General features: G+C 40.0%; 1 protein-coding gene across 1 annotated transcript in view; it reads left to right on the forward strand.

Moving 5' to 3' along the window:
- LOC143982062 (myeloperoxidase-like) overlaps positions 1 to 15,284 on the forward strand; it is a 32,819-nt gene extending 17,535 nt beyond the window's left edge. Inside the window, exons 6-13 of the mRNA XM_077480446.1 lie at positions 8 to 214; positions 995 to 1,310; positions 3,516 to 3,676; positions 3,753 to 4,005; positions 4,186 to 4,356; positions 4,457 to 4,694; positions 9,507 to 9,711; positions 12,666 to 15,284. Of these exons, the coding sequence (XP_077336572.1) occupies positions 8 to 214; positions 995 to 1,310; positions 3,516 to 3,676; positions 3,753 to 4,005; positions 4,186 to 4,356; positions 4,457 to 4,694; positions 9,507 to 9,708 (1,548 nt within the window). The 3' untranslated portion in view covers positions 9,709 to 9,711; positions 12,666 to 15,284. The remainder of the gene's footprint in view (positions 1 to 7; positions 215 to 994; positions 1,311 to 3,515; positions 3,677 to 3,752; positions 4,006 to 4,185; positions 4,357 to 4,456; positions 4,695 to 9,506; positions 9,712 to 12,665) is intronic.
- Positions 15,285 to 17,035: the final 1,751 nt, after the last annotated feature.

Consider the following 17,035-nt stretch of genomic DNA (forward strand, 5'->3'; position numbering starts at 1 on the left):
CACTAAGGCACGTCAAGTATCCAATGAGATTGTCAGATTCAACACTGAGGAAATAACTCTGGACAATGGCCGCGCTCTCGCCTTTATGCAATGGGGGCAATGGACTGATCACGACCTTGACCTGTCCCCTGAAACCCCTGCAAGATCCACATTCCTGGAAGGGATTGACTGTGACACCAGCTGTGCCCGGGAGCCCCCCTGCTTTCCTCTCAAGGTAAACATGTGCTAGAAGAAGATCCCCTTATTACGAGAAGTCTGGGCATTCAATATGTAATTAAACTCAAGAACAAAAATGTAACATTTTTCAGCCTACAACTCCAATGGATGTGGTGACTGCATTTGCTTTTTTTTTCAAGCTAAAAACATTTTTAGCAAGAACAGAAAATACTTGTTGAACTTGTGAGATATGCTGGGTCCTTGTCACTTCCTGTGAGCTGATCTGAGAACATTCAACTATAATTTTTTGTGTGAAAATTGCTAATCCTATTAACCGCCATGTAACTGAAACGTATAAAGCCAGACCTGATTGAAGCCAGAACTTGGCAGAAAAAATGTCTCTAATTTTGTGTATCTATACACTTTTATGTGTGTATGTACGCCTTATATGCCTATGGTGTTAAATCATGCATCATGCATTGTTTAAATGTGTATATTATGCTCAAAAGCTCCTCAAAGAAAGCACCTTTGGTGCATATTTTTCCTGTAAACAGCCCTCTTTAAATACGCCTGTAAACACCTATGTGTGCATACCCACATAGGCTATCACAGAGGTGCATTTACAGATATAAATAAAAAACAAAAGGCTGAACGTCTGTATAGGGGATGCTTTTTAGTCTTGTATGCACAAGCCCTCAATAACTGTAAAGGGTGATATGTACTCAGTTCTGTAATGGCATTAATTTGATTTATATTCAGTTTATACTCCTTGGTCAGAAACTTTAATACGCTGGAAAATTCTTTGCACATTAGTCGAGTTTACCTTTTCTGTTTGCAGATCCCAGCAAATGACCCTCGCATCAGAAATCGCAGTGACTGTATTCCAATGTTCCGCTCATCCCCTGTGTGTACACCAGGATCTCCAGTTAGAGAGCAGATAAATATACTCACTTCATTTGTTGATGGAAGCCAAGTATATGGTAGCGATGTTCCACTGGCTGCTAAACTTCGGAATAACACAAACCAGTTTGGCCTTATGGCCATTAACCAAAATTTCACAGACAATGGCCTTGCATATCTACCCTTTGAAACTACTGAGGAAGACTTTTGTGTCTTGACAAACAGATCATCGGGAATTCCCTGCTTTCTGGGAGGTAAGTGATGATGGGCAAAGGTGTTCATTTATCTTCTAGACAAATAATGACCATAAAAAATATCACAAATGGTGCTGCGCTGTTTAAACGTGTGCAAAAGACCACTGTAATTATTCTCCAGATATGGTGGTCCTCCTATGCCCTAGGGGCCCTCAAGGTATTCTCTCCTGACTTCCAGGTCTGCATGGTGGGTGGGTCCTTCTCTATGATGATTGTATTCTGACATTGGGACTCCCCAATGTCAGAATACAGTGAACAGTGGCTGCAACCACTGATCTTTAAAACTTTTCCAGCTTGTCCCTTTGACTGGAAGTCGTTCTAATGATTGACTTCTGATGAACAGGGGTGATCACACAAAGATCGAAATTTTCCCTGTTCCTGCTCAGTTCCTGCTCAGCCGGACAAATTTCAATCTGTTTATGGCCAGCTTAAGGTTGTATAATTCTTTTATATAAGCCACTTGGCACTGCACAAAGAATAAAGACAGTCCTTAAAAGAAATGCAATTATTGTACAGTATCTAGTATCATTATAATGACTGTTTTACATTTTTTTAATACATTATATTCATATTTTTGTGTGTTTTGATCCAGTATTTTAAATATTATATTTACTAATGGTAGCAGCATAAGGATTAACAATAGTCAATGTTGATTGAGAGAGTGAAGTTCTGCTTCAAATGTTTCACTGTTGATTGACTGAGTTTATTTCCACTTTAATTTGTATAGGCGACAGTTTGTAATACCTGTGGCTCCAAAATAGATAGAGCCAGAAAGGATTGAATTCTCCATCAAATTTCTAGCTGTTTCTCAAATGGATAGATTAACCTCTTGCTGCCTGCCAACAGTAAATTTACTAAATAAATCATTTACAGGCATACCCCACTTTTAAGTACACAATTTGGTTTATTTACTAAACCTAAAAAATGCAAAATCAGGCTCACTTCTGCATAGAAACCAATGAGCTTCCAGGTTTTATTACCAAAGCTTAATTGAACAAGCTGAGGTTAGAAGCTCATTGGTTTCTATGCAGAAATGAGCCTGATTTTGCACTTTCTAGGTTTCGTAAATAAACCCCATTGTGTACTTAAAAGTGGGGTATGCCTGTACATCATCCAGCCTGTTCCAGGTTAGGGACGCGCATGCATTCAACCCCTGCTAACCCGTGCTGTCACTGGCTACAGCGGAATTTTGCCAGCAGGTCCCATCAAATGTCTGATACTGACTGATTGGCAGTAGCCAATCACAGCACAGAATTCTGTGTTTACAAACGCACAGGGCTATGTACACAGATCAGCGGGGGGAAAAAACAGCCAGATCTGTTAGTAAAAGCATCACATATTACACTTGTTAGGCACACAGTAACCCCTTGATTGCCCCTTGAGGTTAACCCCTTCCCAGCTAGTTTAATTAATACAGTGCCAGCTAGTCAGTTAGTGTACCTCCTAGTAAGGATCTGTTAGCGCCAGATTGGCCATCACACTATTGCAGTCCCGGTATAAGTCACTGATCACCACCATTACCAGTTTAGCATCAAATCTGTGTAAATTCTACTATATACACAATATACCATCATTTGTAGACCGTATAACTTTCACACAAACCAATTACTATACACTTATTGGGATTTTATTTTACTAAAAACATGTAGCAGAATACATTTTGGCCTAAATTTATAAAGAAATTCATTTTTTTCATTGTTAAATTGGATATGTTTTGGAACAGAGTAGAAAATATCAGGGTTTTTTTCAATTTTTTTTTACATTTATACAATAAAATGTAAGTGAACTTAAAAAAAAAAAAACTGTGCTGATCAAATACCACCAACAGAAAGCTCTATTTGTGTAAAAAAAAATTATATAAATTTCAACAGTGTTGCAGGAACTAGCAATTGCCAGTTAAAGAAGCACAGTGCTGAATAGGAAAAAATAAAAAATGGTTTGGTCATGAAGAGGGTAAACCCCTCAGGGAGTCAAGTGGTTAACCCTCACTTCCAGATAAGCATTTTTTTGCACAAAATTAAGGATTAAAACCTCTGGCAATGTTGCTGTCTGCACCTTCTGTTCCGAAGATGACTTGAACCCCCCCAATCACACACAAAGTAGACAGAATGAAAAACTCTGATAAGTTTTTAACTGTTCTTCACTAAGTTGGGCTTCACCTATAGTTGTAATAGTTGGGGTAACCTCTACTTTCATTATCGGCAGGAGACCCTCGTGTCAGTGAACAGCCTGGTCTTACTGCTTACCATACTCTATTTGTTCGAGAACACAACCGTATAGCAACAGAGCTACGCAGAATGAACCCTGGCTGGTCTGGAGAGACTCTATATCAAGAAGCCAGAAAAATTGTAGGGGGAATCCTGCAGGTACCATATAACTTGTTTTTTCTTACTCCCAATTCATTTTATACCCGGGCAATCACTATAATTTTCTATTTTACAGAAAATAACTTATAAAGACTGGTTGCCTTTACTGCTGGGATCAGAAATGCCGCAGGTCCTCCCAAGATACAGGGGATACAATGAGTCTGTGGACCCAAGAGTGGCCAATGTGTTTACCATTGTGTTCCGTATGGGCCATACTCTGATACAGCCTATCATCTACCGCCTCGCCGATGGTTATCGCCCTCTTATGCCAGAACCAGAGGTCCCACTTCATATGACTTTCTTCAGCAGCTGGAGAGTGGTCAGACAAGGTAATCAGATTCACATTTTTATTTAAAATCAAATGTATACACCACATAGAAATGATAATGCATATACCATTGATACTAATTATTATCAAGATATATGAAAAATGAATAATCATGTGGCAATGTGTACAGCACATATCATGCATCTAGTAACTCATACTTTTTTTTGCATTCTTTGTGCAGGAGGGATTGATCCTCTGCTTCGTGGGCTCATGGCTAACAGAGCCAAACTTAACCGTCAGAACCAGCTGGTGGTAGATGAATTAAGAGATCGTCTGTTCAAGTTTTTAAAACGGACTGCTCTCGATTTACCAGCCCTTAACCTGCAAAGAGGCAGAGAACATGGAATTCCAGGTACTTGCCACAGAATTTCAGAACATGGTAACTAGTTCTGTATAGCACTGTGTCCTCCAATGTATTGTTTACATAACTTCTTTATCTATTTCTTCCCTAGGATACAATGCATACCGGAGGTTTTGTGGACTTTCTGCTCCACGCAATATGCAGGAGTTGGCCGCTGTGCTGAATAACAGAGAACTAGCTCAAAAATTCATAAATCTTTATGGCACTCCGGAAAATATTGACATCTGGGTTGGAGGGGTTGCTGAACAACTGGTCACCAATGGCAGAATTGGGAAGTTACTTACCTGCCTGATTGGAAACCAGTTACGGAGGGCCCGAGATGGAGATCGGTGAGTATTGGTGAAACTCTGCTCTGCTGAAGACTTTGAGGGAAGGATTAATTACAGTCAGGTCCATAAATATTGTGACATCGACACAATTCTAATCTTTTTGGCTCTATACACCACCACAATGGATTTGAAATTAAACAAACAAGATTTGCTTTAACTGCAGACTTTCAGCTTTAATTTGAGGGTATTTACATCCAAATCAGGTGAGTGTGTATATGTGCCTCTCACATTTTATGGGACCAAGAGTAATGGGACAATTGGCTGCTCAGCTGTTCCATGGCCAGGTGTGTGTTATTCCCTCATTATCTCATTTACAAGGAGCAGATAAAAGGTCCAGAGTTAATTTCAATTGTGCTATTTGCATTTGGAATATGTCGCTGTCAACTCTCAATATGAGATCCAAAGAGCTGTTACTATCAGTGAAGCAAGCCATCATTAGGCTGAAAAAAAAAAAACATCAGAGAGATAGCAAAAACATTAGGTGTGCCCAAATCAACTGTTTGGAACATCCGTAAAAAGAAAAAACGCACCGGTGAGCTCAGCAACACCAAAAGACCCGTAAGACCACGGAAAACAACTGTGGTGGATGACCAAAGAATTCTTTCCCTGGTGAAGAAAACACCAATCACAGCAGTTGGCCAGATCAAGTACACTCTCCAGGAGGTAGGTGTATGTGTGTGAAAGTCAACAATCAAGAGAAGACTTCACCAGAGTGAATACAGAGAGTTCACCACAAGATGTAAACTATTAGTGAGCCTCAAAAACAGGAAGGCCAGATTAGAGTTTGCCAAACAACATAAAAAAGCCTTCACAGTTCTGGAACAACATCCCATGGACAGATGAGACCAAGATCAACTTGTACCAGAGTGATGGGAAGAGAAGTGTATGGAGAAGGAAAGGAACTGCTCATGATCCAAAGCATTCCACCTCATCAGTGAAGCATGGTGGTAGTAGTGTCATGGTGTGGGCATGTATGGCTGTCCATGGAACTGGTTCTCTTGTATTTATTGATGATGTGACTGCTGACAAAAGCAGCAGGATGAATTCTGAAGTGTTTGGGGCAATATTATCTGCTCATATTCCGCAAAATGCTTCAGAACTCATTGGACAGCGCTTCACAGTGCAGATGGACAATGACCTGAAGCATACTGCGAGGGAAAGAAGTCAATCACCTGACCTGAATCCGATTGAGCATGCATTTCTCTTACTGAAGACAAAACTGTAGGGAAAATGCCCCAAGAACAAGCAGGAACTGAAGACAGTTGCAGTAGAGGCCTGGCAGAGCATTACCAAGGATGAAACCCAGCGTCTGGTGATATTTACGCGTTCCAGACTTCAGGCTGTAATTGACTGCAAAGGATTTGCAACTGAGTATTAAAAAAATGAAAGTGTGATGGATGATTGTTAATCTGTCCCATTGCTTTTGGTCCCTTAAGAAGTGGGAGGCACATATACAAACCGTTGTAATTCCTACACCGTTTAGCTGATTTGGATGTAAATATCTTCAAATTAAAGCTGAAAGTCTGCAGTTAAAGGACATCTTGTTTGTTTCATTTCAAATCCATTGTGGTGGTGTATAGAGCCAAAAAGATTACAATTGTGTCGATGTCCCAATATTTATAGACCTGACTGTATGTGGCCAGTTACCCTACCTATGTACATGCCCACCTTTGTCAAAGAAAGTTCTTTACAGTCCTTTTCCGGCAATTCTTCATTTCCACACAAGTAGGCAAAGTGACTACAATGCTGGATTCTACATTGCATCTGGCTAAAACATTTAGAGTGTTGTATTTAACGATTCAGAATTAAAATGACTGTAAAGTGGCTTGCTATATATTTTATTTCTTACATTTTTCAGGTCAGGGCTTAAAAATATTTTAAAAAGTATATTTTTATTTTAACCAGGTAAATGTCAAACATAATATATGAGCCACTAAGAACCACATAAGAGCTGCCACTCTTGGCTTTTATAAGTTTTTCAGGGACTCCTCAACCCTTCTGTTGAAAATGCCTATTGTTTCTTGAGCACAATGGCTTAAACTCCACATTTCTAATAAAGTAAATAAAGACTAAATAGCCATTATGTTTAAAAATAAAAAGCCGAATTTACTACAATACTACAATACTCACCTCCTTTCCAAAGCTGACTCACAGACTAATTTCTCTGCAGTCCAATGCCAGTCCAATTATGGGTTGCATGACACCCAGTGTCATTTAACCTATTTCCTGCAACCCACATTGTCATGGACACATTCACTAGGGGTGAATCATGAAAGTCTTGGCTCACAGTAATCCTGGACAGAAAGAAACTCACACATCATTACTTCAAATGCCCAAGAATCCATATAAAACCAATGACATGAAGTGATTGGAAAGAAGGTGAGGCATGCATAATGGTATTAAAAAGAAATGCACGGAGCTTTAGGGAGTGGGGGTCACTTAAAACCTGGAGTGGGGCTTTTGGTCAAAAATGACACAAACAATTCAATGGGGCTAAGTAGTTATGTATCCCCTTCTCTCCACTCCCTTCAGACAGCTCTACAAAATAAGCTTGTTTAACCACTTAAGGACCACCTCACGCCGATATATGTCGGCAGAATGGCACAGCTGGGCACAAGCACGTACAAGTGGGTCACATGCACGCTGCCCGTGACCCGGTCCTGACCGTGGACCCAGGACCAGGGACGGACTGACAACTCATGGGGCCCCCGGGCAATAGGAGATTATGGGGCCCCCAGGCAATCAGACATTATGGGGCCACACAGTATACACAAACACACACACACACAGTATACAATCACACAGTATACACAGACATGTTTCTATTGGCTGAGAAGATACTGGAGAGGTGTGGCAGCTATAATCTCGGGATTTTTAGACCAAAAGGATGTCGGTAAGGGACATTTCAGAGACAGATGTTAAAAAAACACAGATTTTTACATACTTTCCCTGGTTTTACTGAGGCTGGCAACCCTGATGGGGCCCCCTAGTGGCACGGAGCCCTCGGGCAGTGACCGAGTGGCCCAATGGTCAGTCCACCCCTGCGCGGGACCCGTGGACCCGATCGCCGCCAGTGTCCCGCAATCGGTTCACAGAGCTGAAGGACAGTAAGTGTAAACAAACCTCTCCCTGTGCTTCCTACTTGCCTGTCACTGATCGCCTGATCCCTGTCATAGGGAATGACGATCAGTGATGTCACATGCCAAGCCACGCCCCCTACAGTAATAAACACACATTAGGTCACACTTAACCCCTTCACTGCCCCCTAGTGTTAATCCCTTCACTGCCAGTGACATTTTTACAGTAATCAATGCATTTTTAATCGCACTGATCGCTGTATTAATGCCAATGGTCCCAAAATGTGTCCAAATTGTCCGACGTGTCCGCCATAATGTCGCAGTCACAATAAAAATAGCTGATTGCCGCCATTACTAGTAAAAAAAAAATATTAATAAAAATGCCATAAAACTATCCCCTATTTTGTAGACGCTATAACGTTTGTGCAAACCAATCAATTAAAGCTTATTGTGATTTTTTTTTACCATAAATATGTAGAAGAATAAGTATCAGCTGAAACTGAGGAAAAAAAAAAAATTTTATAGATTTTTTGGGGATATTTATTATAGCAAAAAGTTAAAAATATTGCATTTTTTTCAAAATTGTCGCTCTATTTTTGTTTATAGCGCAAAAAATAAAAACCACAGAGGTGATCAAATAACACCAAAAGAAAGTTCTATTTGTGGAAAAAAAAGACACCAATTTTGTTTGGGAGCCACATCGCACGACCACGCAATTGTCAGTTAAAGCGACGCAGCCAAAATGGTCCGGGGCTTAAGTGGTTAAAAAAAAAAAAAAACTGGTGTACATTAATTTTAAACACCCCATAGTGTTATAAGAATCATTTTCATGGGTTCATCTTTGATAGATGGGTAGATGGGTTCATCTTTTATATATTATTTTTATATATATATATATATATATATATATATATATATATATATATATATATATATATATATATATATATATATAAAATTTATATATTATATAAGATTATGTATATACAAAATGGTTACATAAAAATTAACCAAAACGATTGCAGTTTTCATTTAAACCTCTCGCTCCTCAAACTCTGCTAGACTAATTAGTTCTTTATTACATTTTCTACATAAAGAGGAATCCGAATGGTTTGCTGTGGGCTGCAGCTCCAAGTTTGCTTTATTTTTCTGCTCTAGCGTTTAAAGGGTAAGTGTCCCTGTTACCTAACAACCAATAATTCTAAAAGTAGTGTTAGCCAGAATGAAGATCTGTAATATACTTTATAAGATCTGGCGGCTCTAACAATAAACATAATAAAGTTAAAGCAGGATTTAACTGTTTCTGAGCACCACACACCAAAAACTCAGTTTAATTCATTTTTAATATTCAAATCAAACTCTCCCATCCATCCATGTCTCCATGCTTTTTTTTTTTTTTTTGCTAAGAAATCACTTTGAAAAACACCCCTTAGCATTTCTAACTGGTTGTCTTGAGTAGGGGCAGATGATGCATGCAGCATTTACTTCCTGAAATTCATCTGCCCTTAGCTCAGGCATGCAGGAAAGAGGGTGTGCTTAGCTGAGAAAGCCCCTCCTCCCCTCCTGAAAACTCCTGGGATGTATGACATTATTTGCCTAGGCCCGGAAACCAGGAAGTACCTGAAGAAATGTAAAATAAAATTTAAAACAAGTAAATATAAAAATAGTCAATGTTGATTGAGAGAGAGAGATGTTCCACTTTAAATGTTTAAAGATCTACTTTTTTTTCCCTTAGATTTTATTATGAGAACCCTGGGGTATTCACAGAAAATCAGAGAAATGCAATAGAAAGAGTGACTTTGGCACGTGTCATCTGTGAAAATACCAGAATTACAGAGGTCCCCCGAAATGTCTTTTTGGGTAACCAGTATCCTCGGGATTTTGTAAGATGTTCCAACATTCCAGCTCTGGATCTAAGACCATGGAGCAATCCCTAAAGTGTATGTAAAATTATCTTATTTGTTCACTTTTGGTCTATTAACCTCTCTGTTGGTATGATTATGTCAGGAAAAGCGCTACGATTCTTTTGCATGGAAATTTTAGTGTTATGTATTATAGGCCTGCAATTCTTAGTAATTACTTACTTAAACTTGACCAAACAAGACTCTAGTAGACATCCCAGATGTGATAAAGTTTGAAACACAAAATCATGAATTCTAATCTAAATAAATAATATAATTTTATTCAATAATGTAATGCGAAATAATGAAATTTGTCAAACAAAGAAAATTCAATAAACATCCTGAGTGTGATCAATTTTGAAATAAGGTACAGCACACAGTCCAACATCACAATCCGGACAATAGAACCTGCTTTCTTTTTGGACTTTTTTTCCTTTGCTATCTCTCTTTGAACAGCAAACCACGCACATCCTGGTAGGTGCTGCCTTTTTTGCGGTTGGTGGTATGTAGTCCATAAAGTGACGACCTGTTAAGCTTTGTACACACGATCGGAGAATCCGTCGGAATGTGTCCTATCGGACCGTGTTGTCGGATAATCCGACTGTGTGTGGTATGCATCGGAATGTTTCCGTCGGAATATCCATCTGACCCAAATTTCCAACTTGTTGGAAATATATTTCCCGACCAACTGGTTCGATCGGACATACTCCGATCATGTGTAGAGAATTTTGATCGGACCAAGTGCCACGCATGCTCAGATCAAATTCCTACATCAAAGCTATTGGCTACTAGCCTGAATGAAGTCCCATCGTAACGAAATTACGTCATCACGCTCTGAAAGATTGGATTTTTCGACAACTTAGTCCGGCAGTGTGTATGCAACAGTTTCGGACAAGATCCGACGGACAAAATCCGACGGACAGAATCCGACGGATTTGGTTGTCGAAATCTCCGACCGTGTGTACAGGGGCTCAGACGCTCTGGGTTGGCAACGTCAACAGCATGTTGTCCAGGTCTGTTCACAGCTCCTGATGGTGTCTGGTGTTTGACAAAAATCTGCTCAGCCACCTTCCAGATAAAATCAGCATGAACAAGAGGCTTGTTACTCTTTGCTCTGTATAGAATATATGAATTCCAAAGGCATTGTTCCAGAAGATGCCGGAAAAGCTTTTTATAATATTTATTTTGCTGTTTGCGCATAGCCGGATAAAATGTCATTGCCTGATCGGCTCTGTCGACACCTCCCATAGTGCAATTATAGTCTATCACGACTTGCGGCTTCAGCACATCTTTCCCACCTTTTGTGTGGACCATGGCAGTGGAGGTATTGTGCACAGTTCTCATGAGACACACATCCTTCTTGTCTCGCCATTGCATTGCCATCATCTTACCCTTCTGCCAGGCAACCATTTCTCCGGTTTTTAGCTTTTTCTTGGAGAACATAGATTGAAATTGGTCACGATAATTTGGCATACCTTCCAGATTTTTTTCAGTTTGGGTGCAGGATGCGTGGCCTCATCAAACTCTTCATTGTTCGTGAAGTGGAAATACTTCATGATGAGGGAAAAACTGAATTTGGACATCACGGCGCCAAAAAACGGAGTGGCCAGTAATTTATTGGTGGTCCAGTACCATTTCTGGAGCGGTTTCCCCACCATCCCCTGAAGAATGATGAGTCCCAGAAACTGACAGATGTCCTCTTTGGTCACCGGTTAACACTTTCTGCTTCGGGAAAACCTGGCATGCAGCCTAGCGGATTGCTGTTCTTGGTAGCGATTTGTCTCTGTAACAAATTTTTCATTTACCTCCTCAGTGAGGAATAATTGCAGGTATACCAGAGGGTTGTCACGCTCGACATGCACCTTCATTCCAGGTGATCCAGTGAAGGGGAATCTTGGCGGCGCTACCTGGTTCGTATCGCAGTTGATAGGGCACCAAGTGCGCACATCGCTGAGGTCAGGTGTAGGATCATCACCACTGTCACTGGCCAGATCCGTGTCAGTGTCAGACAACAATTCTCCCCACGACTCACTATCGCTAAGTTCTGCGAGCAACTCCATGTCGCTGCCGGTGTCACTCAGCTGGTCCAAAGGCGATTTTGTAGTGGCGCTTTTTTGATGCCATGTTAGATTATTTTATTGGAGGCAAAGGGCACTGTACAGTTATCAGTCAGATAAAGAGATGATACAGTGTAATCCTCTCAGATTACAGTGTATCACCTCTTTTTATGTGTTTGTGTTATTTTAAGTTTTTTGAAATTCCCGCCCAGTTCCGCTCCCATGCGCTGCTCCTGCTCGCAGGGAACGGAACCAGGAAGGGAGATGCCGGTGATCTCGCCAGCGATCGCGTCGCGAGATCACAGGGGAGGACAGCGGAGAACAACGCTGGAGCGCCAGCAGAAGGTAAGATCTCCGCTGGCCGCTCTGCAATGTTACCCCGAGCGTGACTCGGGATTACCGCCCCTGCCAGAAAAAATCAAACCCGAATCACGCTCGAGGATACCGCCAAGAAGGTTAAATATGCAGTTGAAAGTGTTTTACTACATCTGTTCCACTAGTCTGTGCTAGCAAAAATTTGAGAGCATGTTCTCAATTTTTCCAACGAAAAAACTTTCTATCTGAAATTCCAATCGTGTGTATGCAATTCCGATGCGCAAAAACTCACGTATGCTCAGATTCAACTACAAGATGGAAGCTATTGGCTACTGGCTATTGAACTTCCTTTTTCTAGTCCCATTGTAGGTGTTGTATGTCACCGCGTTATTGATGGTCGGAACTTGGTGTGACTGTGTGTATGCAAGATAAGAGATTTATAATGTGGTCTGGTTCTTTCCATGTCTGATGGGCATCTTGTTGTGAACAAATGGTCCAGCTGTCAGGTCTATGGCTGTCTAGGCAATGTCAGATAGATAAGTGCCAACAACTTCCAGAGGAGAAGATTGGGCAAACGAATTATAAATTTCTACTCATTATATAATATTTCTTTTATTTCAGATCAACTTCATCTTTTCTGAAACCAAAACCTGACCAGGAAGACATCGCTGCTTGGAGAAGAGCAAATACCCTAAAATCTCCTGCTTAGGTCAACTGCCTTTTTGTCAACTTTTAATATTATATGAAACATTATAATAGCAATGTTTCCTATGAATAAAGTATTGCTCCAAGTTTTTGGCTAGAATCGTTTACTCATTAAAGATGATTATTTTGCATTTATTTTAATTAGATGAAGTGTTATTTTTACTTATATCTTACAAGCCTCCCTGGTGATAAGAACGCTGCACATAAAGCCCCTCTGACGTTCTTGCACCATTTTTTTTTAGATGATCCTTTGGGTGGTGTCTTGGGTAGGGATCAAATTTTGAGTGCCCCTATTGCGTGACCCAATCACCTCAATGCAATGGGCATAGGTTAATATTAGTCTTTTATAGCCCTCACATTACATACTTTTTGTATATCGAAAGGGCAATCACATTAAAAAAAAGTATATAGTTAAGGCTGAAGGCAAAGCTGGAGTTCAGCTTTAACTGTACCCTCTCTACATGGTTTTATTTGTTTTTATGGCTTTTCCTTAAAAAGAAGAGGATAATGTGTTCACACCCAAATCTTGCAGGTCAGCCATCTGCTGAAGCCCAGGAACATACCCTTGCTACATACTGCACTTGAATTGAAGAAAACAGGCTGCACACTGACGACATGTTGGAAATCCAATTTGTTTATTAGAGTAGCTTCCAGCACATACTGAGAGCCTTTCACTCCAGGCCCCACCTCCAACACATTTCACTTGTAACTGGGATGGACAAATAGTTACCACTGTCTCCATGATTAGGTCCAGTTACAGGTTAAACGCTCTAAAGGTGTGGCCTGAGGTGGAAGGCTCTCAGTGTATCCTGGAAGCTACATGCTTGTCTAATAAACAAATTGGACTGCCAAGATGTCATTGGTGCGTGGCCCATTTTCTCCAATTTAGGACAATGTGTATGTTTTGTGTTCATGGGTTACAACAGGTTCAGTGGAGAAACGACCAGGGTCACAAAGGCCACCACTGTAGGGGGGCAAAGGCCTAAGACAGCAGGAACGGCACCCCCCTGGATAGATGTAGAAAACGAACATGAAGTGGAACGACAGAGGGTAAAACTGCTTGAGGCGGACAGTGTTTGCTACACTGAGTAGGTCCTCCAATTCTGGCTTCAGGACCGCCAGCTGTTTTTAATGGGATCCTGCGCTCCTGTTTTTTTGTTTTTAATAAAGGGCCCTGGGACCAGGCTTAGAGAAGAGAGCCCCGGGACTGATGGAAAGGGGCTGGGGGGATTGTCAGGGAAATCCTTCAAGGTTTCTTACACCAGAGCTCTGAATGTTCTAGTTATGTCTCTGAACAGTTATATGACATGCTGCTTTAATGTGATATTTTGGCTTGCTTATAGCGTCAATGTAAACTTGTGTTTAGTTGACTTGTTCAATGTATTAGAGAGGAACAGCTTTTTTAAAAAGAAATTAAGTGGATGCAGAGACTAGATTTTCTTTTAATTAAAAAAGGAAAGAGACACAAATCTGACCCTTGATTCTTGCCTCATACCTTCACTGCACTGCTCGGAAATAATCATTCTTCCAAGAAATAGATACTTAAATTACTGGCACTCCAGCATATCTTCCCGAATTCCTTTAGTGAAAAAGCTGTAGTGACCGTAGTTTATTAACTTTAGATTTTTTAATCTCTTTTGTTTTCTTTAAAATATCTGCACTGATTTAGCAAATCATTACCTGCTAATTGTGATATACTGCACACTATCTTTGTATATGAATATTACTAGCAAGCCAATGATCCATAATTATGCAATATTTTACGTAAAGACTAAAGTATATTTATAGCCACAACCTTTTGTTTTTAAGCTTTGGATAGAGTAGGAAAGCATTAGAACCCCTGTTAAGTTTATGCTGCAATCTGGGCCCCCGCTGGGGAGATTCACCTTTTTGCTTGTCCTGGTGAATATTGCCAGAGATACACAATGTAATAGGAAATGTTGTAGTTGTCACCAGAACAAGAAATGAGAGAAAATCTTCCAGTTGGGACTTCCTTGCACTTTCCAGAGATTTCCTCTTGGTTTCTCTTTTGCCTACAGGGCAGAAGTAAATGGAAGTCTCCCAATGAAATAGACAGTAAAAAATAATCAGGTTTTAATATTATCCTACACCAGCCATTCTCAACCAGGGTTTCATGGAACCCTAGGGTTCCTTTACGGATGGCTAAGGGTTCCTTGAACTGTGGTTAACTGACCTTCCATCTGATAGTACCCGCATAGTTAAAGATCCAACCCCAGTTGGCAGAGCCAGCACAATGACTGCAGTCATTCTGGCCACCCCTGTAAAGGAAGCATTCTTCCCATTTACCTCCACCAATATAAGAGGCTTTTTGCCAATGACCCATGGACTAATCTTACCAGGGGTTCCCTGAGATCTAGAAATTATTTCAATTGTTCCTCTGGGGTAAAATTTTTTAGAAAGTCTGTCCTACACTGTTAAGAGTAAAAACAATGTTTTGCCTATACATTTATTAAAATGTCCTACTGGTTTTACCTACAAGTATAAACATCAATAAAAATCTAAAAGTTAAAAAGATCCATTGTGTATTTTTTATAGATTTGTTTTCTTTATTGTTTTAAACATGTAATACAATACAATTAAAATAAAGTAAGAAAATTCTTACAAGAAACATTGCAGTCTCAAGTCTCCACATACATGTTCATGTTGGATACAATTTTTTTATTGGAAACAGTACATACAATCCAGTATAGTCACATCTTAAAAAGTATGAAGAAAAAATGATTAGATATGTGGTCTCTTGGGAACTATGTTGAAGATAGTTGTAAGACGGGAACGGAACCAAGGGCCCCAGATCTTGTCAAACCTCTTTGAAGATCCTCTAGTTTTGTAAGTAATTTAGTAGAGGGGAGCACAGAATTGACTGAACTTTTCCAGTCAGGTAGGGTAGGAGGGAGAGGGCTATTCCAAGCAATTTGATTTTTTTTGGCATAAAAGTATAATGCCCTTAGCATTTTTTTTGCCATGTGTGTTAATGGGAAGATCCTCCATCAGGCATGTTTTGGGCCATTTTTCAGATATTTATTTGTAAAACATTTTAAGACCATTTATCATTTTTCTTCCACTTCACAATTATGTGCCACTTTGTGTTAGTCTATCGCATAAAATCCCAATAAAATACATTTCTGTTTTTGGTTGTAACTTGACAAAATGTGGAAAATTCCAAGGGGTTTGAATACTTTGGGGAAATCCTCTTTGTATTGCTGCCTTTGTATGAAATTCCTAGTGTTCCTGCCAGTCCTTCTGAATTCCTATTAAAAACTGACCACACAAGCAGGAGAGCACAGCGTGGTTGGTCAGTTCTCTAGCTATGCTGGGAACTCAGTGTAATCTCCTCCAATGATCAGACTTGTCCTGACACCCCCCCCCCCCCCCCCGCCGTGCTGCAAAGCCATTCACTAGCAAGCTTAGTGTTCTGCTGCTTCTCCTCCCCCAGCTCTTATGCAGCTGAGAACAGAGGGAATGTGATCATTTATTTAAAAAAGGGAGAAAGGTATTTAAATAGTTTTTTTATATCTATACAAAAAGGTTTTTCCTTTCATTTCTATTTTCAACTGAATGGGTTGTTTTACAAGGTGATCATTTACAATCACTTTAATATTAGAAGAGGAAGAAAAAGTTGATTAGGGCTGATTACGGTAAAAAGATTTAATAAGGATTTATACTCGGTTCACACTAGATGCGGTGTGAATTCACAGCAAATTCACTGCAAATTTGCAAAATCGCAAACCCATTAAAGTGAACTGATTGTGGAGTGTATGTTAAGTTAACAACACTCCATAATAAGTTTGCAAAACGCAGCGCGAATCCATAGGTATGAACACCCATGCGCTTCGATTCTGGTGCAGACCACAATCCAGCCATACAATTTGTATGGCTGAAACTTGCACTGCACAGACATCACATGCGATCTGCACAGCAATGCGGTGAGAATCACATGCAATGTCTGGCATCACAGCAGTGTGGGCCAGCCCTTAAAGGGGAACACATTTTATTTGAAAGAAAGAAAAAACTTTTTTTACTGTAAAGTCGCTTTAACTTGTCAAGTTGCTTTAACCTCATACACAGATTGAAGCTCATCTCGTTGATTTGCAGATGAGTGATACAGAGTAGATACAGAAGTAATAATGTACCTTTTTTCTATCTTATCTTTATAAACACTGTGTCAGTAGAAACTTTTACAACTGCTATATTTACATATTTCATCAATTGCCAAGAACTGTAAGAAAACAGTAAAGAGGCAGAAGAACAGCGCATACTACACACGG

Source organism: Lithobates pipiens, unplaced genomic scaffold (assembly GCF_037356315.1).
Source record: "Lithobates pipiens isolate NorthernLeopardFrog02 unplaced genomic scaffold, aLitPip1_a1.2 Scaffold_16, whole genome shotgun sequence".
Lineage (NCBI taxonomy): Eukaryota > Metazoa > Chordata > Amphibia > Anura > Ranidae > Lithobates > Lithobates pipiens.